Source organism: Corythoichthys intestinalis, chromosome 17 (genome assembly GCF_030265065.1).
Source record: "Corythoichthys intestinalis isolate RoL2023-P3 chromosome 17, ASM3026506v1, whole genome shotgun sequence".
NCBI classification, from domain to species: domain Eukaryota; kingdom Metazoa; phylum Chordata; class Actinopteri; order Syngnathiformes; family Syngnathidae; genus Corythoichthys; species Corythoichthys intestinalis.
The window spans coordinates 29,401,104-29,423,532 of record NC_080411.1 but is presented as its reverse complement, the minus strand read 5'-3'; the positions used below and the strand labels follow the sequence as shown (position 1 = coordinate 29,423,532).

Here is a 22,429-nt window from a genome sequence, read left to right as displayed (position 1 = left end):
GTACAGTCCTTCACAAAAGTCTTGTCGCTTATCATTACCAAAATCATGGTCTGGGGTTACATCCAGTATGGGCGTGTGCGAGAGATCTGCAGGGTGGAAGGCAACATAAATCGTCTGAAATATCAATAAATCTTAGCTGCCTCTAACATTCCTAACCATAAAAAGGGACAAATTATGCAGCAGGATGGTGGTCTATCGCATACTTCAATCAAGATCCTCCAGGACTGGCCAGCCCAGTCACCAGACATGAACATCAGTGAGCATGTCTGGGGTAGGATGAAACAGGAAGCATGGAAGACGAAACCCAAGAATGTTGATGAACTCCGGGAGGCATGCAAGACTGCTTTCTTTGATGTTTCTGATGACTTCATCAAAAAATTGTATGAATCCTTGCCGAAGCCCATGGAAGTCATACAAAATATTACATTTGGATCTCACAGCACCACTACTAATTCGCTTATGTTATGTAACATATTTTTGTATTTGAAGTACATTTTTTGTTCAATTTTCACACTACTTTCTGTAGGCGACAAAACTTTTGTTTTGCCAAAATTTGACCTTATGCCTTCATTAGATGATAAATCTTTTTTTCAGTGAAACAAATATATTTTTGTACATTCAACATCATTTGGGAGGGTCTTAGCTTTCATATGAGCTATTTCTGAAACCAATTGATTAATCAAAAGTCAGGTTACTGGGCAATTGTTTCTACAAAATGGATAAGCGACAAGACTTTTGTCAGGGATTGTATACCTATCAACAAAGGTGTAGCAAGGGTCCCCGGGGGTCCCAGGCAATAAGCAACATGGGGCCCTTCGAGCGTGTGCAAGTAACGCCTCGGTCCCATAGAGCGCTTTTTAGGACACTCAAAGTGCCCGGCTTCTACTACATTAGGACATAAAACTACAGTAACATAGTACATTTAACGCTGTCTTGCTTCCTTTTCTCCTCTTCTGCTTTTTTTTCTTTCTTTTGTCGCTTCCAGAAGGATAACTTCTCTTCATTTTGGATATACGCCAGATAAAAAAAGCCAAATCGCCGCTCACTCTCACTCTGAGTCACGTGAGGGGGGGGGGGGTGTAGAGCGAGTGAAGGGACCCCTTCAGGGAACTCAGACACAAGGCTTTCACTGCACCAACAAGTGCGACAGTGCAGTAAAGCTGCGTGTGCTAAATCTATTGGCCCTCTGGGGGCCCTAGGCAATCGCCTGGTTTGCCTAATGGGCCGCGACGCCTCTGCCTATCAAACGGTTCTGTTGTAAGTGACAAAGAAACTCTTGCTTTTTGTAATGCAGTATTCTACCATCACCTAATCTTTGTCTGCTTGGTAATCTGCGTACTATAGACCTTTTAAAAAAAGAAACCCATTCAACATTTGTACTTTTAACATTTGTTTATTTTGTTGTTGTTGTTGTTGTCATAAAACTGTAAGAGTAAACAAAATACTAGCATGCGTCAATAGCAAAATCTTGCCATAGAACCGGTGTCAGATGCTTGTCTTTTCATGTGGGGACGCTCAAAGTGTGTCCGCCTGTGAGTGCTTTGTGACGGTGGAGGGGCTGAGCGGCACCCTCTGCTCGGTAGGGAAATACACTAGAGTGCCATAAGTCAAGTCTCCAAACACAAGAAGCTTGATGTTTCACTGGTTGTTTTAAACAAAGCAAGTGTTGCCAAGATGATTGTGAAAGTCTCCCATTCAAGTCAGAACAACAAAATGCAAATTGCAAAATGCTGCCCATGAATGTAAAGCGGTAATTCGGAATTTTTGATATTAGGCTTAATCTTCGAGTTAACGGGTGTTTAATTAGTTGGTGGAGTTGATTTCAACAAATTCTGTGCCGTTTGCAAGTTATTTGTTAGTTTCAGGACTCCGGAGTGGCTAAGCTAGCGCGAGTCAAAGAGGTCAACTTATCATGCGAATAAAAAAATTATACAGATCTACGAACAAATCCAACATAGTCTAATAAATTCAAAACACAGATCATTGGTTCAAATCAACCATGTGGCCAAAACAATGTCACACCAAACTGCTGTAAGTCGTTTCATTCTGCAGGACTATTTTTTTTTAGATGCGTAATACGACCACAGTAGAGAGGAGTGCGTCGGCCACTTGTGCTCACGCTGCATTCGAGGAAGGTGGAAAGTTGGATTTATCCCGTTCGGAGGGTACCAGTTGCGACCTCAAAGCGTTCCAAGTGAATGTAAACGCGACAAGTTGTTTTTCATTTTGGCCATCAAAACACATTTTGACCTCCAGCAAACATGCTTTTTCGTAAGCAATCAAATAGTGGAGGCGTTCCAATGATATTTTTCCAGATCAGAGGTTGGAAACTCTGACTTCCTAACTTCCTCGAATGAAGCATCAGTCTGCCGCGTTAACTGACGGACAGCAACATGGTGAAATGTGCATTTGGAGGCTGTGGAAACAGATAGAAGAAATGGGCAAAGGAAAGTTTACACAAATTCCCTCTGAAGAACAATGAACAATATAAACTGTTAACTTGCTTCTGGCTATGACATAAAAAATCAGTGGTGAAAAAAAACTGATATCACTCCGCCCTGCTCCTCTGCTGAGCTTCTGGGTGACAAATGTTGCTGTTCATACTGCAATTATAGACAAGCAGTGATAAGTTTTAAAGGGATCCTCTATTTTTAAGACAAGTAATTCTTAAAAGATAAATGTTAGTATGAGTTATAATAATTTGATATTAAAACCTCTCAATGTTTTTGTTTTAATAAAGTTTGTAAAATTATATTAAGAGATAGGTCGCCATTCTTGTTACGTCGCAGTGCGGGACGTCACCGGGCCCGTTGCCGAAATTCCAGCGTGTCACTCGTTAGCTTTCCCAACATGTCGTTGGTTCTACCCTTCCTATTTGAACCAGATCTGAAAAGTGAGAAGCAGGACAGCACTGTCGGTCGTTCACAAGACGAGCTTCAGGGAAAAATGCGTGCAGCAAATACCTGATAAGGCAAAAGTCTCAATGACAACAGAGCGAGAGCGCGTATGCTGTTGGGAACTCCGGTTTTATTAGCAGATATTCAAGGTAAGCATATTGCGTTTTCAAACTTATCCCAATATAATTATGTAGATTGTTAGCATCCAGAGCTGTCGTGTGCTTTACATACAGTACAGGCCAAAGAGCACACCTTGTGTAATCCATGTCTTGTACATTGTAACGCGTGGTAGGTAGGATACTGTATAAAAGTACATAAAAAGGGGAGAAGCTTCCACCTATGCAAATTTTATTCACAAAAAAATAATATGTCCACTTTGACCACTCTTCACTCGGGAGCTCAGCAGTACGCAAACACGCGTTCCCTGACACTGTAGCGTGCCATAGTGCTTTGATTATTTGGTATGATTTGGGGAAAACTCCCACGAAGAATAGTCAATAAAAAAGACAATAGTAATCCAAATCCGCGTTTTGTACTCACTCGAAGATCCAGGAATTAGACCGATCCCATGGCAATCTTGCAGCCACGATCAGGCCGTTGATTCCACAAAATAGATTGATCCAAAAATCCGCTGTGGGACCAGCGAATACAAAAAATAGACAGATCCGAAACCAATATTGCAGACGGATCCAGAAAATAGACGGATCCCTTACTTGACTGAGGATCCAGGAAAAATGTTAGGGCGCCAGTTGTAACGCGTGGTGGGTAGGATACGTGCATACAGGGACCAAAAAGGGGGAGAAGCTTCCACTTATGCACATTTATTCACTAAAAATAATCATTTCTCCTTGACAACTCACTTCACTCCCCTTGTTTCCATTTGACTGGAAATTGCATCCAAAAGCAGCACATCGTGGCACTTTACTTCGCGAGTTTAGGCAAGAATAAGCAATTGTTGAACACGCTAGACATTTGTAAAGATCCCAATGACGTCATCACTGCGAGCTCGCAAACCATGGCGCCAACTAACGGTCAAAATATGTAGTAAATATTATAAAATATTGCCATTGATTTGACATTTTATGTGTTTCTAACAACATATTTTAGTACAAGAGAACAATTATGGTTTATTAGAGCCTACATGTATTTAAGGTAGAGGATCACTTTAATAACCTTATCCTGAAAACATAGCCAACACTATTGATTGCTTGGGTCATCGATTATTTTAATGTGTGCATTTGTTGTTTTTTATTGGCATGCTAAGATGGCCCAATTGACTCGTGCTAGCTTAGCCACTCCGGAGCCCTGAAACTAACAAATAACTCACAAACTACACAGAATTTCTTCAAATCAACTGCACCGACTAAACCCTCGGTAACTCCAAGATTAAGCCTGATGTCAAAAATCCTGAACTTCCCCTTTAATACGACAAGATCACTGATTCGCTCATTTCCCTGTCAATCAAAAAGGGGTTCAGCCTCAGACAGATTATCCAATCATCATGCAGAGAACCAGAATGTCCAGGCCATTTGAGCCCCGCCCACTGCCCATAGACCCACAGAAGCGCAGAGCGGGATAAAACCAGCATTTAGCCAATGACTTATCTTGCTTCGCTTTAGTGGAACAATGTACTCTCAACTCTGGAGAAGCCAAGCTTCCACACTGTGTAAAGGACTGTCAAGCTGCGTGACTGAAGGAACAGCAAGCTGCAATGTAACCAGTGTTACGAAACTAATTCTGAACAAAAGTTAAGCGGGTAATAGCTCATATTTAGTCAATAACATGCACACACAATTGACACTTTGGGGGAGGCCGATCTTCCCTGGCAGTCTTAGAGCAATGACCTCTGCATAGAACACATAGCAAGGAAAAAAATACTCAAAACACAAGAACCAACAGGGCAACTATGGAAAAAAGTCACCATTCATTAAAATGGTGAACATGAAATAGTTTTCTTTTACGCCTGCGTAGGAGTGTCATACCAAAAACGGTTTATCTAAATAGTGCAGTCTCTCTCGAAACCCAAATGCAATGGCCCTCTTGGAGTGTACACAGGACCAACCTCGTTGTTGGATAGCTGGTACCAGGGTTGCTTGCCATAGGTGAAAATCTCCCAGAGGACCACACCCAGGCTCCACACGTCGCTTTCGGTGGTAAAGCGTCGGTACATGATGCTCTCTGGCGGCATCCAACGAATAGGCAGCATCGTGTGACCACCCACCTGCAGCAAAACAACAACAACAGGAAAGTTAGAAAAGACAATCAAATTGCTGACATGATTTTTATGGTTTTGCCTCTCTTACTGAATTGTTTCTTATGTATACTGGGCCTTTAGTAGGCACTTATTACCTGACCTAATCCCAAATTATATTAGCACCATTATTACATAGCAATTATAGAACCCATCATTGCTATACAGAAATGCATTATAACAGGATGCAGCCAGGTCATAAACATCATCTGGAGCTTTTCAGAATCAATATTAATCTAATAATTTACCAATTCAAATCTCTTAAATTTAGTACATTATTCTTCCCAAGAAATCAGTGAGCGTGATTATTAACAAGTAAAGATGTCCCGATCACGTCATTTTCAAAGTATCGGAATCTGCAAAAAAAATATCGGACATGCCTTTTTTTAATATATATGCATTTTTAAAATGAAATCGTTTTCTAATTGTATTTAACGTTATAGACAAACTGTCTTACACTCATCCAGAGTATTTAGTTTTGGCTTAAAGTAGGGCTATCAAATTTATCGTGTTAACGGCGGTTATTAATTTTTAAAAAATTAATCACGTTAAAATATTTAATGCAATTAACGCATGCGCCGCTCGACCCACTCACGCATTGTCGCGTTCAATCTATAATGGCGCCGTTTTATCTATATACAGTGGGGAGAACAAGTATTTGATACACTGTCAATGGGAAAACCCATTGGCGGTGTATCAAATACTTGTTCTCCCCACTGTATATATAGCTAAAAGGCAGCGTAAAATGAGTAGAATGGATTTTGGCAGTCTTTGGAGCCTTCTTTTAATTGGCTAAAGCCTTACATCCCCTCTCTCAATAATTAGAAATATCGTGGGAAGCAATGTGGGGAAGAAAGGTAGTAGTTGATCTTTTTCTTAACACCATATGTTATTTCCCACCGCAGAGAAGATCTATCAATTGGTGCCACTACGCACAGTCATGGTCGCACTTTCCATCATGCATTTGGGCAGAACAGTTAAATGGCTACAGTATTATTTACTGAAAGCTCAACAAATACACTAGATGGCAATATTTAGTCACAATATACAAAGTCATATTTATCCTTTAAGAATTACAAGTCTTTCTATCCGTGGATCCCTTTCACAGAAAGAATGTTAATAATGTAAATGCCATCTTGAGGATTTATTGTAATAATAAACAAATAGAGTACTTATGTACTGTATGTTCAATTTATACTGGACTGTCTCAGAAAATTAGAATACACAATATTCTAATTTTCTGAGACAGTCCTGTATATTGTTCTATGTAAAGGACGTCAGCCAAGGTCGGCCCCCCACATTTTTACCACGCCAAATCTGGTCCCCTTTGCAAAAAGTTTGGACACCCCTGCTTTAAATGGTGGATTAATGTACAGGACTGTCTCAGAAAATTAGAATATTGTGTATTCTAATTTCCTGAGACAGTCCAGTATATTCGCCCGGGTTTTATTCTTTTTTTTTTTCTTAATGCATTGCCAAAATGTATATGATTGGGAAAAATTATTGGGAATGATTGGAATTGAATCGGGAGAAAAAAAAAAAGCAATCGGATCGGGAAATATTGGGATCGGCAGATACTCAAACTAAAACAATCGGGATTGGATCGGGAGCAAAAAACATGATCGGAGCAACCCTATTAACAATATTACCGTATTGGCCAGAATATAAGACAGCCCTGATAATAAGACGACGCCCTCTTTTTCAAGACTCAAGTTTTGAAAAAAGACTTTTTGAACACCAAATTAATTTTTATACAGAAAATAATTACAGTACATCTGAAACAAATGATTATAACAAAAATTTTGAGAGAAAAAGCATGTTATTTTGCCTCATTCAAATCTTAATATGTGAACATTTAAATATGTAAACTAAAGTGCAATGACATTCGTAAATGAATGGCTTTTGGTTTTTGAAATGTAAATAAACCAATCTATTGTGATAAAACAACAACATTGCAATAACTGCATTAACCATCAGATTGAAGTCTAACTAACTGTAGTCTTGAAACAAATCTGAATAAGGAAAAACATTGCAATAAAATAATGCAAACTGGTTAAACTTGAGAGTAGCTGAGATCTGTCATGACAGAGCATCGCTTCAATGATATCCTTCACCATCTATCGTCGTGAATGGGTATAACGTCTAGACCGCGAATATAAGACGACCCTCACGTTTCAGTCTTATTTCAATGCAAAAAACACTGTCTTATATTGGGCCAATATGGTAATGTGTATAGAAAACTAAAGGTGTATTGTTTGTCAAAGTTGGCTGTATCATGAACAAATCTTAATAACCAATAAGAAGATTGAAAAATGTGGACATCAACAAGGGCCAGCTCACAAATTGGAAGTCTTATAGGTGAAAGAAACAGCTGAAGAGGCCTGGGACTAGATATGAGGTACACAGATGTCTCTTCTTGAAATGCATTAATCAGTGATTCCGTAGCATGGTGTTGCCATAATAAGATAATTTAACTTCATTAGTCTAGAACAGTGGTTCTTAACCTGGGTTCGATCGAACCCTAAGGGTTCGGTGGAGCCTCTGTCGCTGAGGTCAAGACACACCGTCTCATCATGTCTATACGCGATTGCATGCCCCGCTTGGCCATCACTGGCTGCAGATGATCATGTGACATTGCTTGGCCAATCAGTGCTGCGAATAATTTAGTGCACTCAGGAGTGATACAACGTCTGAAAGTCATCGTAGTACGTCGTATAATTACTTTTTTCATATTTTAATCCATACTAACTAAGTCGAGCAAAAAAAGAAAGTGGTCAGACGAATATATATAATATGGATTGTCATGTATCACGGAACGGGATGGGAGTCAGCATCTTAGCTGCATGATTTGCAATGCCAAGTTGAGCAACTCTAGCCTCGCACCAGCAAAACTAAAGGAACACTTCGAGAAGCTGCATGGAGATGGAGAATATAAGAGCACAACGTTTGCTGAATTCAAGGTGAACAGAGCCAAATTCGAAGATAAGGCCACTCTGCCTGCTCTTTGATTTGTACCCATTTACAAACCGATCCCCACATCATATGAAGTTGCGTACCTGATCGAAAAGCAGGTATGTTATGTTGTTGTGAGTTCATGCACTATGTGGGTTTTGTTCTGCACGGTTCATTTTGTGCACCAGAAGAAAAACTATATGTCTTGAATTTGAAAAAAAAATATATACAGTATATTTTATTTAACACTAAAGTAGGGTTCAGTGAATGAGAATATGAAACTGGTGGGGTTCAGTAGCACCAACAAGGTTAAGAACCACTGGTCTAGAAGGTCTATTCAGGGGTACTGGAGAGAAGGGTCTGTCAGGAAATTGAATCTCCGATCCATGAGGAGCAGTGTGGTTTTCGTCATGGCCGCAGAACAGTGGATCAGCTCTGTACCCTCAGCGGGGTTCTTGGGAGTTCATTGGGAGTCCAACCAGTCTACTTGTGTTTCGTAGACTTAGAGAAGGCCCTTTTGGGGGTGCTCTAGGAGTATGGTGTATCGGAATCCCTGATACCGGTGTTCCCGTTCCTGTATAATTGGTGTCAAAGTTTGGTCCGCATAGCCGGTTGTAAGTCGGATCCGTTACCAGTGAGGGTTGGACTCTGCCAAGGCTGCCCTATGTCACCCGTTCTGTTCATAACTTTTATGGAAAGAATATTTCGGCGCAGTTGAGGGGGTCCAGTTTGGTGGCCTCAGTATTGCATAGCTGCTTTTTGTAGATGATGTAGTTCTGTTGGCTTCATCAGGCCATCACCTTCAACTCTCACTAGAACGGTTCGCAGCAAAATTTGAGGCTGTTAAGATGAGAATCAGCACCTCCAAATCTGAGACCATCAGTTGGGAAATTGTGGAATGGCCCTCTCTGGGTCAGAGGTGAGGTCCTTCACCAAGTGGAGGAGTTCAAGTATCTTGGGGTCTTGTTCACGAGTGACAGAAAAACGGAGTAGCGGATCGCTGATACGGACTCTGCATCGTTCTGTCATGGTGAAGGGAGAGCTGACCCTAAAGGCGAAGCTCCCTGTTTACCGGTCGATCTACGTTCCTACCCTAACCTATGGTCTTGAGCTGTGGGTCGTGACCAAAAGAATAAGATCCTGGATACAAGTGACAAAATGACTTTCCTCCGTAGGCTGTCCGGGCTCTCCCTTAGAGATGAGGTGAGAAGCTCGGTCATCCAGGTGGGGCTAAGAGTAGAGCTACTGCTCCTCCGCATCGAGAAGAGCCAGATGGGGTGGCTCGGGCATCTGATTAGGATGCCTCCCTGGTGAGGTGTTCCGGGAATGTACCACTGTGGGGAGGCCATGGGGCCGACCCAGGACATGTTAGGAGACTGGGAGCGCCTTAGGATCCCCCAAGAGGAGGTGGATGATTTGGCTGGGTGAGGGAAGTCTGGGCTTCCCTGCTGAAGCTGCTGCCCCTACGATCCGACCTCGGATAATCGGGAGCAAATGGATGGATTGACAGTCAGGATATTATTGACTTACCACATGGTGTATCTTTTTTTTATCTACTCCAGGATTGAGAGTGAAAGGAAAAGCTGTTACAGAATATGGTCTTCCACTAGATGGCATTAACCACTTTTGCCATTTGTATTGCAAAAATATCATATAATGAGTAAGGGAATGTGTAATTGACAGCATTATGCCTTAATCCATTAGTAATTGCCTACGTGAAAAGATTTGTGATTAACTATTGATGTCACAAGATAGCGGCAAAGCAGTCTTATAACTACGATCTGACAGACAACATTTTGAAACTGCTTAGACCTGAAAAAAAAGACATTTTGGTGGTTTTATTATATATATTAACTCAATGCTTTTGAAGGGTCCGCTCATGAAAACATTATAAAGCATAACTTTTAGGATCCAAATCTTTAAGTGAAAGTTTCAGAGATGAGAGGTCATTCATAAACCATTTTAAAAAATATCAAAGACGGTTATTAGATAAAATGCAAACATTGCATCTAGGGGGCGTCATATCTAATTTGGACACAGCGAGATGTGTTTGGTTGTCGTGGATGCTGACCTAAAGGATGTACAATCCCTCATAGCTTCTGCACTGCAAATTTATAACGTTTTAATTAAAGATGTCCCGATCGAGCGATCACGTCATTTTCAAAGTATCGGAACCGGCAAAAAAATATCGGACATGCCTTTTTTAAATATATATATATATATTTTTTTTATTTAAATCGTTTTCTAATTGTATTTAACGTTACAGACAAAATGTATTACACTCATCCAGAGTAGTTTTGTCTTAAAGTAGGACTATCAAATTTATTGCGTTAATGGCGGTAATGAATTTTTTTAAATTAATCACGCTAAATAATTAACGCATGCGCTGCACGACCCACTCATGCATTGTCGCGTTCAATCAATAAAGACACTGTTTTACCTATAGATAGCGCTAAAAGGCAGCGTATAATGAGTAGAGAGAATTTTGACAGCCTTTGGAGCCATTTTTTATGTGGCTAAAGCCTTACAATACCTCTCTCAGCAATTAAAAATAATGTGGGAGGCAATGTGGTGAAGAAAGGTAGTAGTTGATCATTTTCTTAACACCCTATGTTCGTTCCCAACGCAGAGAAGATATATCAATTGGTGCCCCTACGCACAGTCATGGTTGCACTTCCCATCATGCATTTGGGCAGAAGTTAAATGGCTGCAGTATCATTTACTAAAAGCTTAACAAATACACTAGATGGCAATATTTAGTCACAATCTACAAAGTCACATTTATCCTTTAAGAATTACAAGTCTTTCTATCCGTGGATCCCTCTCACAGAAAGAATGTTAATAATGTAAATGCCATCTTGAGGATTTATTGTCATAATAAACAAATACAGTACAATACAATATGTTGAATGTATATATTCGTCCGAGTTTTATTCATTTTTTTCTTAATGCATTGCCAAAATGTATATGATCGGGAAAAATTATCGGGAAAGATTGGAATTGAATCGGGAGCAAAAAAAAAAAAGCAATCGGATCGGGAAATATCGGGATCGGCAGATACTCAAACTAAAACGATCGGGATCAGATCGGGAGCGAAAAAACATGATCGGAACAACCCTAGTCTTAATCAGATTATTTTTCTTTAATTTAGTCAAATAAATTTTCTCCATCTTGTGTGTTAGAGTGTTAACAGATTAATGCGTCAGATTATTCCGCTTACTTTAAGCAAATATTACTATTTAATATTAACCCTATACATCTAAAAAAAAAAAAAAAAAAAAATGGTAATTTTTGACCTAAATCAAAAAAATCTGCTTTCAAATAATGGTTTGAACAATATCTATTCTTGAATTAAGAACATTTCAACATTTTAAAGCTTTTTTAAAGATGAAATATACTAATTTATTGCTTAAAAAAAGACCGTTAAGATTATTTTCAGCAGCTATTTTTCTTATTTCAAGAAATCTGAGTAAAATTGTCTTGAAGCACCGGCAGATAATTTCACTTATTTCTAGTAGATTTACACTGAAAACAAGGGAATTTAACTAGTTTTAGGGAGGTGTTTTTGCTGTGTGGTGCCAGAGGACAATCACTGCTTAATACCTTTTGATACTTTAATTAATTTAATTTTTGATGCTTTTTTAATGATTTAAGTGGTCGTTATAATCCAAAAAATGTAGAACGACTCAATGTTTTGCACTCTTGGCCTTCATTACCCTAGCTACTCACCCATGTATGCAGAATATGTTATTTTTGTTTAAGAGGCATGGAAATTAAAATGTACTAACTCTGTAATAGTCGGTGCTGTAGACGTCTCTGGACATGCCAAAGTCTCCGATTTTGACCAGCAGGTTCTCGCCCACCAGGCAGTTCCTCGTGGCCAGGTCTCTGTGCACAAAGTGCTGTGACGCCAGATAGACCATGCCGGCTGCGATCTGCTGCGCAATGTGCAGCATTTGCGACTGCGTCAGCTCCACCAGGATGCTGTGCTGCCCGTCCGCCATCAGCACCGCGTCTGGACCGTGGGACCTGCGTGCAACCAGCGTTGAGGGGTAAACGACAGAATTAAATATTCATTAATAGGAGTGGAAAGCTCTTTGCTCAAAATGATATTGGCTTATACAGTATCATAAAGTCTCCCACAAATCCCATTTCAGTTCAACGGCGTCTCATTATATCTAATCTGATTCTTGTTTAACCAATCGACTTTTTGATCCAGATCAATGTCTTGTTAGACCCCTAGTCATTAATAATAGGTCCAAACGTGCAGGAAGAATTGTACATGTTTTTGTAAACACTGACAACGTTAAAAGGTAATCACAAGGAAAGAAGTTGCGAAAGTGTGAAAGTTTGACTAAAGGTACCAATGCAGTCGTACCTGAGGAACTTGTTGAGGTCTCCGTGCTTCATGTACTCAAAGACCATGATGAGAGGGTCGCTGTCCACGCACACGCCATAAAAGGTGACGATATGTTCGTGCTGCAGGTTGGTTAGCAGCTCAGCTTCCCGGTAGAAGTCGGCACGCCCACTCTCGCTGGCCTCCTTCAGGGTCTGCCGCACACACACGAGCCAGAATCCATTAAGTTTAGAGGGAGAACGGAGTTGGTTGTCTTAGAATAGTCCATCAATTACTACAGGAAAGCTTAATTTCTTGGGTTGGGTTTGACACTTTTGTTTTCAGTTGTTTTTGTTTTTAAATTACAGTAATTTATTATCAGTCAGACATCCTGACACATGGGGACATTACGAAGTTGGATGTCACTTGTTTTTTAAATGTGATTTTCTTTAAAAGTGATCTTCTCAAATGTTTTATTTTTATATAAAGAACCAATAATAACAAGAATACGTTAGAATCTTGCTGTTACATTAGAACAGGTTTAAATGTGATACTTTATTTTGATAACACATAGATTTTTCAGGTTATTGTGAAAAAACAACTCATTGCACTTAAAGGGAACCTTGAACTTAAAGACTTGTAGGCTCTAATAAGCCACAGTTGTTCTCTTTTACTAAAATATATTAGAAACACATAAAATATTGCCATTGATTTAAAAATATATTATTTAGTACATGTTTTGACCTGCGGGGGGCGTCATGTTTTATGGACGCTCGGGGTGATGACATAGAATTGTCACTGTAACTCGACGAATACTACTGAGTTACTTCAATTCCTTCTTTAACGGTCAGCGGTTGAAAGTGGCAAGTAAAAATGGAGTCTTTTATTACCTTTTCATTGCCTCAAAATACTTTTTGCATGTGTTTCCCCTCTCATACTTTTAAGCAGTGTTTTCTTGTGGTAGCTTTAAAGCAGATTGTTGATCTGTTGACCAAATTAGTCACGTAGGTTATTTAAACCACACTTATCTGATATTACCACGTTTAGGTATTTTCTTAAGGCATCTTTAGTATGTTCTGTCTGTATGCATCTAAACAAAATACAGTAGTACTTTGGGTGTCAAAGTCGCCTCTTGTAGATGTTTCACTGGTGTAACACATTTTGGAAGAACTGTTTTTTCCCCCTACTCTGCTTGTCTCATCCCGTCTTTCCTGTTCATTTTGCTTTTGCTGTTGGTTTTGTGAAATATTGACAGTGCTGTTATGCTCAATAATGTTCCTCTCGGGTTCAAATTGAAAGGGTTGAACAGATGACATATTTATGTCGCTAGAGTCATACTCTGGAAGCCCGGTAGCCTGACCATGTGACGTCTCCGCCCTGCGACGTCAACAACAATGGCGACCTACTAGTTTAAACTAATTTTACAAATTGTATAAAAACGAAAACATCGAGTGGTTTCACTGTCGAATTATTTCAACTCATAATAATGTTTCTTTTAAGAACTACAAGTCTTTCTATCCGTGGATCCCTTTGAAAATTAATTTTGAGGTATTCAACACTCAGGTTTTTGGCTAAAAACTAATCTAATTACTAAACATATACTGTATATATTGCTTTTACTTCATATTTTTTTTTAATGATAACACTTTATTGTGTAAGATCCCACAAAAAGAACAGTGAAGACTTTAGAATTTGGAATTTGACATTACGTTTTAATTATGTAAATATACTGATGTTGTGCAGCATCGCCCTATGGTAATCGAGTGTGTGGCAACCAACCCCGTTCTCCCCTATAGATGGATACCTCTGAGACGATTCTCATACCTTGACGGCCACGTGGATCTTGTCGTGGCTTGGTGTCAGGTTGTAGCACTCGGCCAGGAAGACCTTGCCGAAGGCGCCCTCGCCCAGCTCACGCTTCAGCACGATGTTGTGTCTCTTGATGTGCTGCACAACTGCAGGCAGACCACACGACGTACAAAATATATTAATAGTACAGTAATAACCCTTTATTGTAATAACAAAAAAGTACTGTTTTTATTGTATTTTGGTTTGTTTCCTGTTTATTTTGGGTGTGATTCCACTAGATTGTGGGCAAAGGCGTAGGTTTTGTCTCAACATTTGTAGGGAAGATATAACAGCTAGGGTTGTTCCGATCATGTTTTTTTTTGCTCCTGATTCGATCCCGATCGTTTTAGTTTGAGTATCTGCCGATCCCGATATTTCCCGATCCGATTGCTTTTTTTTTTTGCTCCCGATTCAATTCCAATCATTCCCGATAATTTTTCATATACATTTTGGCAATGCATTAAGAAAAAAAATGAATAAAACTCGGACGAATATATACATTCAACATACAGTACATAAGTACTGTATTTGTTTATCATGACAATAAATCCTCAAGATGGCATTTACATTATTAACATTCTTTCTGTGAGAGGGATCCACGGATAGAAAGACTTGTAATTCTTAAAGGATAAATGTGACTTTGTAGATTGTGACTAAATATTGCCATCTAGTGTATTTGTTGAGCTTTCAGTAAATTATACTGTAGCCATTTAACTGTCTGGCCAAATGCATGATGGGAAGTGGAACCATGACTGTGCGTAGTGGCACCAATTGATATATCTTCTCTGCGTGGGGAAATAACATAGGGTGTTAAGAAAAAAAGATCAACTTCTACCTTGCTTCCCCACATTGCTCTCCACGATATTTCTAATTGTTGAGAGAGGGATTGTAAGGCTTTAGCCAATTAAAAAAATGCTCCAAAGACTGCAAAATTCACTTTACTCATATTACGCTGCCTTTTAGCTCTATATATCGGTAAAACGGCTCCATTATAATTTGAACGCGACAATGCGTGAGAACATTGTGCAGTGCATGCGTTAATTGCTTTAAATATAATAACGTGATTAATTAAAAAAAAAATAAAAAAATACCGCCGTTAACGCGATAAATTTGATAGCCCTACTTTAAGCCAAAACTAAAGACTCTGGATGAGTGTAAGGTTTTTTGTCTGTGACGTTAAATACAAATAGAAGACGATTTAATTGAAAAATACTTATATATTAAAAAAAAGGCACGTTCGATATTTGTTTTGCCGATTCCGATACTTTGAAAATGACATGATCGGACGCGATCGATCGGGACATCTTTAATAACAGCATAAATGGTAAAGGGTGTTATACTTATATAGCCAGCATTACAGTATTTACTGTGGACGGGACATTAATAGGACCAAAAATATCGGGTGAATAGGGGTCAGGGCTACATTTGTCACAAATATGAACCTAATTAAGTGCAAAATAAATCTGTATTGACTTATGCTAACTTTCACGTGTAATGGTCAGGTGACACACCGTTCGATTCAAATCTTTGTTTTCAAAAACTACTAAACATTTTGAAAACTTCCAGAATAAATGTCTGAATTTTATTAGCAAATTTAAAGTGCAATATTTGAACATAAATTATTATTGTCTATTGAATATGCTACGCCCGATGGTAGCTCTGTTGTACAATTGACATCTTTAGTCTTTAGTGGGGCAAACTGAAACTCCGCTCATCATTTTGGCGGTGCTCTCTGGCGTTTCATGGTCCAAATCTTCAATCCTTGGTTCTCACTCAGTAGTTGACGCTTTTAAAAGCTTAGGTTTGAAAGAAATTACGTACTGTATATCCACCTTGCCTCTTCTGTCCTGAGGTGGTTATTTTGGCTAAGCAAAGCAAATGACCGTCTCTAATGTGCTAGTCACATTATGTGTTTGAAAAATAATTTGACCCATTATAAAAATATATTTTCATTGTTTCATTTGTTCATTTCATTTATTTTGTATTTATTTATTTATTTTTCTTTACAACTTTTTTCGACAACATTTTACCGGCAAAGTCTTAATTTTTAAAATCATATGCAGTATATTGGAAAGTTAATTCCATGCAATGACATCTCCGGCCATGGGGGGGCCTGCTATCTCCCCTTAATATCCGCGTATGTCTTAACTATCTAGGAATGCAAAAAAATGAACATTTGTCTAAGACCACTCACCATAGTCTGTCCAAATAAACAAGTAATGTATAAGTTGTAAAACGTTTTAGTCACGGTATAACAAAAAAATTAATATATGATTATATGAAAAAATGTCTGCATAGGCTGCAAGTAAAAATAGTTTAAAATAAATGATGTAAAAAATAAATAATACATTTTAAATCAATGCAAGTCATCAGCAAATCAAACGTGCGTTTGCGAGGAGAAAATGGACCGGCACATTCAGCAAATGAAAAGGGGTAAATATAAGTCTGAACACCATGAGAATAATTCACTTAATATTGGTAGAGTCAATTTTATCCTTAAAACATATAGGAAGACAATCTGAATTACCTATATAACGAAACTCATTATATACGTAATGCAAATAAGGTTGCTTAAAAGTGGGGACAATTTGACCATCCTCAAAAGTTTGTAGTTTTACAGTGGGATGAAAAAGCATCTGAACCTTTTGGAATTTTTCACATTTCTGCATAAAATCACCATCAAATGTGATCTGATCTTTGTCAAAATCACACAGATGAAGAAACAGTGCTTTAAAACCACCCAAACATTTGTAGGTTTTCAAATTTTAATGAGGATAGTATGCAAACGATGACAAAAGGGGGAAAATAAGTAGGTGAACCATCACGTTTGGCAGCAATAACTTCAACCAGACGCTTCCTGTAGCTGCAGATCAATCTGGCACATGGATCGGGACTAATCTTGGCCTATTCTTCTCTACAAAACTGCTGTAGTTCAGTCAGATTCCTGGGTTGTCTGGCATGATTTGCTGTCTTTAGGTCATGCCACAGAATCTTAACGGGGTTCAAGTCTGGACTTTGACTTGGCCACTTCAGAACATGTATTTTGTTCTACTGAAACCATTCTGAAGTTGATTTACTTCTGTGTTTTTGATCATTGTCTTGTTACAGCATCCATCCGCTTTTTAGCTTCAACTGTCTGACAGACGGTCCCAGGTTTTCCTGCAAAACATCCTGATAAACTTTTGAATTCATTCTTCCATGAATGATTTCAAGTTGTCCAGGCCCTGAAGTAGCAAAACAGCCCCAAATCATGATGCTCCCTCCACCATGCTTCACGGTGGGGATGAGGTGTTAATGTTGGTGAGCTGTTCCATTTTTCCTCAACACATGACGTTGTGTGTTACTCCCAAACAATTGAACTTTGGTTTCATCAGTCACCAAAATATTTTGCCAAAACTTCTGTGGCGTGTCCAAGTGCTTTTTTGTGAACATTCAACGAGCAACAATGTTTTTTTAGACAGCACTGGCTTCCTCCGTGGAGTCCTCCCATGAACACCATTCTTGGCCATAGTTTTACATATAGTTGGTGTGTGCAAAGGGATATTGGACTGTGCCGGTGATTTCTGTAAGTCTTTAGCAGACACGCTTGGGTTCTTTTTTACCTCTCTGTGTATTCTGTGCTGAAATCTCTGATCGTCATCTTTGGTGGACAAGGCTTCTCATCAAGACATTTCCTACCAGGTGTGTGTTTTATAGTGGGCAGGGTAGCTTTAAACCACCAATCAGTGATTGGGCACACACCTGACTTAAAATGTTTGGTAAAAATTGGTTTCAATTGCTACTTAGGCAGAGGGCTCACTTATTTTTTCCCCCTTCTGTCATTGTTTGCATGCTACCCTCATTAAAAATATGAAAACCTATAAATGTTTGGGTGGTTTTAGTTAAAGCAGACATTGTATTTTCATCTGTGTGATTTTGACAAACGTCAGATCACATTTAATGTTGATTTTATGGAGAAATGTGAGAAATTCCAAAAGGTTCAGATCCTTTTTCATACCACTGTATGTTCCTACTGTCTGTATGCAAACATACGCCCAAATTTCCACATTTTTTCCCTGATCACCTTTATCCGGAATCTATACCTCCCCTAAATGGATTTGTCCGACGAGGTAGAGGACAACCAGATCAGGCGGTAACTCACACGTGTCTGGTTTCAGCATGCTGCCCGTGTTGCCGAAGTACTGCGGATTTTCAATGACTGGGATCTTGGTCATACCAATGATGACAGCGTCTGGTGCCATCTCGGAGGACGATGGCGTGTTGTTACCATTGGAGACGTGGTGGAGGGGGCTGGCAGAGTCATCGTCGTTGCTGATGACCGACGAGGAGCCTGGCAACACGGAAACAGAGAGCAGAGTGAGTGTGTCATTTAATTGAAACTAAGTACATACAGATATGATAATCACATTTAAAATTGGATTGAGAATTTAAGACCATGTAGAAAATGTGGGTTTTTAACAAAATAAAATGAGCTTTTTAAAAAAAATTGTTTTATTTTTTATTTAAGATGATGCCCTTTTCTGGTTGGCATCAGAGGACTCCAGACTCTACTGACTGAAACATATTAATCAGTCTAAGACTTCTTAATCTTACATTGAGTACATTGAATATGAAATGTTGATCGAGGAAGATGAGCTAACTCACCTTTAATTCCAAATTTGGAGGTCCTTCCATATTTAAGAATGATCACCATGAGAACGCAGCCCATCAAAGCCACACCGGCGATTCCCACCACTACATAAACCTGCAAAAAGAGAAACTTTATGGAACATGTTTACAAATATAACATTTGACCAAACCTTTCTGATAGCTAACTACCGTTTCTCAATGACTTGTTTTTTACTTACAGCAATGCTGTCGTCCATTGGTGGCAGCGGCGAGTCTAAAATTGAGCAGAAACATCAAAAGTCATTTAGTGTCATGTATATTGTGTTGCCACAGCAACACTTGTTGGCATCGGTGATATCCAAAGTGTTATTTTAATCCTAAAAAAAGGAGCTAATGAATGATTCATTTTGATACAAAGAAATGAAAATGTTGACACTGTCCCTGACTCATTGCATTCAAACCTAAAAGCTAGTTATTTATATTTTGGAAATAATGTCAAAAACAATTTTAAAACAATGTAAAACGAGAAAGTCAAAATTAAACAATTGAATCTTGTTAAAGTTATAGACTTCACGAACAGTTGACGAGACTCCTACAGACATTGCGCCACGGCTTCCCGTAGGGGGCAGGGCCAGGGAGAGCGTCGTGGCAGCTTTAACTGCGATAGCTCAAGCACACGCAGCGTTCTAACACCGGATTTAGGTGGAAACTGGACGAATGTTTTAGTGCACACAAGCAGGCAGGAGTGTCCCAAGAGTGATTTGGGTGAGGATTCAAGGTAATTATATAAAATAGCACCATGCATGGACTTTGAATCATCGTGAAAACATGAAATGAATGGAAAAAATTAGCGTAACTTTAGCTTGAAATATTTATGTAAAATGAACAATAACTGCACCTTTTTTCCCCTTATTACCAAGAATCCACACTGTTTTACGTTCATTTCTATAGGAATTCCGGGATTTGTGCATTTATTTACAAGAATTTTCAACTTAAGGCTCTTTGTTTTGTGATGACCGAAATGAATGGGAAAAAAAAATAGCATAACTTTAGCTTGAAATATTTACGTAAAATGAATAATAATTGCTAGTTTTTTTTTTCTGCTTTTAACTAAGAATCTAGACCAGGGGTCGGCAACCTTTGTCTTTAGCGCTGCCCTAATGGCTCCCTGGAGCATTTTCAAAAATGTTTGAAAATGGAAAAAGATGGGGAGGGAAATATATTTTTTGTTTTAATATGGTTTCTGTAGGAAGACAAAAATGACAGAAGCATTCTTAATAGTTTTTAATGCTGTAAAAATGTTTAGAATAAATATTACATTTCAACATTTCTGTCAACGAAGATTTGCGTCATAGCCTGCGACACGTTTCTGTCAGCAGGGCGGGTGGCTAGGCAGGTGGCTATTGTAAACAAACTGGTGGCTGTGTGATGTGCTATGGATCCGAAAGTGAAAAAAAGAAAAATAACTGAGGAGAACAGAGGATTCTACAGTTGTGGTCAAAAGTTTACATACACTTGTGAAGAACATAATGTCATGGCTCTCTTGAGTTTCCAGTTATTTCTACAACTCTGATTTTTCTCCGATAGTGATTGGAACAGATACTTCTTTGTCACGAAAAACATTCATGAAGTTTGGTCCTTTTACGACTTTATTATGGGTTAACAGAAAAAGTGATCAAATCTGCTGGGTCAAAAATATACATACATGGATCTGAAAAAGCGAATGACTGACTTGAACAAGTCAGGAAAGTCACTTGGAGCCATTTCAAAGCAGCTGCAGGTCCCAAGAGCAACAGTGCAAACAATTGTTTGTAAGTATAAAGTGCATGGCACTGTTTTTGTCACTGCCACGATCAGGAAGAAAATGCAAGCTATCACCTGCTGCTGAGAGAAAATTGGTCAGGAGGGTGAAGACTCAACCGACAATCACCAAAAAGCAGATCTGCCAAGAATTAGAAGCTGCTGGAACACAGGTGTCAGTGTCCACAGTCAAGCATGTTTTGCATCTCCATGGACTGAGAGGCTGCCTTGCCACAAGGAAGCCCTTGCTCCAAAAGCGGCACCTTAAGGCTCGACTGAAGTTTGCTGCTGATCACATGGACAAAGATAAGACCTTCTGGAGGAAAGTTCTGTCGTCAGACGAAACAAAAATCGAGCTGTTTGGCCACAATGCCCAGCAATATGTTTGGAGGAGAAAAGGTGAGGCCTTTAACCCCAAGTACACCATGCCTACCGTCAAGCACGGTGGTGGTAGTATTATGCTGTGGGGCTGTTTTGCTGCCAATGGAACTGGTGCTTTACAGAGAGTAAATGGGATAATGAAGAAGGAGGATTACCTTCAAATTCTTTAAGATAACCTAAGGTCATCAGCCCGAAGATTGGGTCTTGGGCGCAGTTGGGTGTTCCAACAGGACAATGACCCCAAACACACATCAAAAGTGGTAATGGAATGGCTAAATCAGGCTAGAATGAAGGTTTTCGAATGGCCTTCCCAAAGTCCTGACTTAAACCCCATTGAGAACTTGTGGACAATGCTGAAGAAACAAATCCATGTCAGAAAGCCATCAAATGTAACTGAACTGCACCAATTCTGTCAAGAGGAGTGGTCAAAGATTCAACCAGAAGCTTGCCAGAAGCTTGTGGATGGCTACCAAAAGCGCCTAATTGAAGTGAAAATGGCCAAGGGACATGTTACCAAATATTAGCGCTGCTGTATGTATATTTTTGACCCAGCAGATTTGATCACTTTTTTCTGTTCACCCATAAAAAAGTTATAAAAGAACCAAACTTCATGAATGTTTTTGTGACAAAGAAGTATCTGTTCCAATCACTCTATCAGAGAAAAGTCAGAGTTGTAGAAATAACTGGAAACTCAAGAGAACCATGACATTATGTTCTTCACAAGTGTATGTAAACTTTTGACCACAACTGTATGTTTATTGGACCGAATCATTTGCATTCATTTCCAATGCGGAAGGTTTGCCTGACTGGTTAGTTTGTAGCGAGAGGTTGTCAAATAACATAAAGAGTAATGTGGAAAGATATTTCCAGGGAAGGCATGCTACATTTACAGCCGAGTACCCAGTTGGTAGTGGGAGAAAAAGTGCAACTGTATTACTTCTGAAGAACTTAGAGGAGTGCAAAAATAGCTTTAAGACGTGGATTGCATCGTCGAACTCCACTACTGCCGCAAGTTTTGTTGCAATCCGCGAGATAAAAAAGGGTGAAAAACCGTTCACAGATAGTGAATACATGAAGGAGACATTCATCAACATATCAGAACACCTGTTTGCAGACTTCAAAAACAAAACCGGGATAATACAGAAATTCAAAGACATGCCCAGATAAGGCGCATGTTATGCATGTTCCATTTAGTTGTTTTTCGAAACCTCAAAATAAAAATGACATAAAAAAATCGGATTTCTCTATTGCATTTCTTTAATTTCCTAAAAGCAATGAAACAATTCATTTGTATTGTAATGAAGATAAACTTGAGGTGGCATCATACTACAGAGTAGTCACGTGGTGCGTTGGATA

At 39.1% G+C, this 22,429-nt stretch overlaps 1 protein-coding gene across 1 annotated transcript in view; it reads right to left on the bottom strand.

The window, feature by feature from the left end:
- ntrk2b (neurotrophic tyrosine kinase, receptor, type 2b) overlaps window positions 1–22,429 on the bottom strand; it is a 55,850-nt gene that overhangs the window by 5,606 nt on the left and 27,815 nt on the right. Inside the window, exons 10-16 of the mRNA XM_057819900.1 lie at window positions 19,132–19,166; window positions 18,929–19,028; window positions 18,426–18,614; window positions 14,261–14,391; window positions 12,479–12,651; window positions 11,889–12,129; window positions 4,960–5,118 (exon numbers count right to left, since the gene is read on the bottom strand). Of these exons, the coding sequence (XP_057675883.1) occupies window positions 4,960–5,118; window positions 11,889–12,129; window positions 12,479–12,651; window positions 14,261–14,391; window positions 18,426–18,614; window positions 18,929–19,028; window positions 19,132–19,166 (1,028 nt within the window). The remainder of the gene's footprint in view (window positions 1–4,959; window positions 5,119–11,888; window positions 12,130–12,478; window positions 12,652–14,260; window positions 14,392–18,425; window positions 18,615–18,928; window positions 19,029–19,131; window positions 19,167–22,429) is intronic.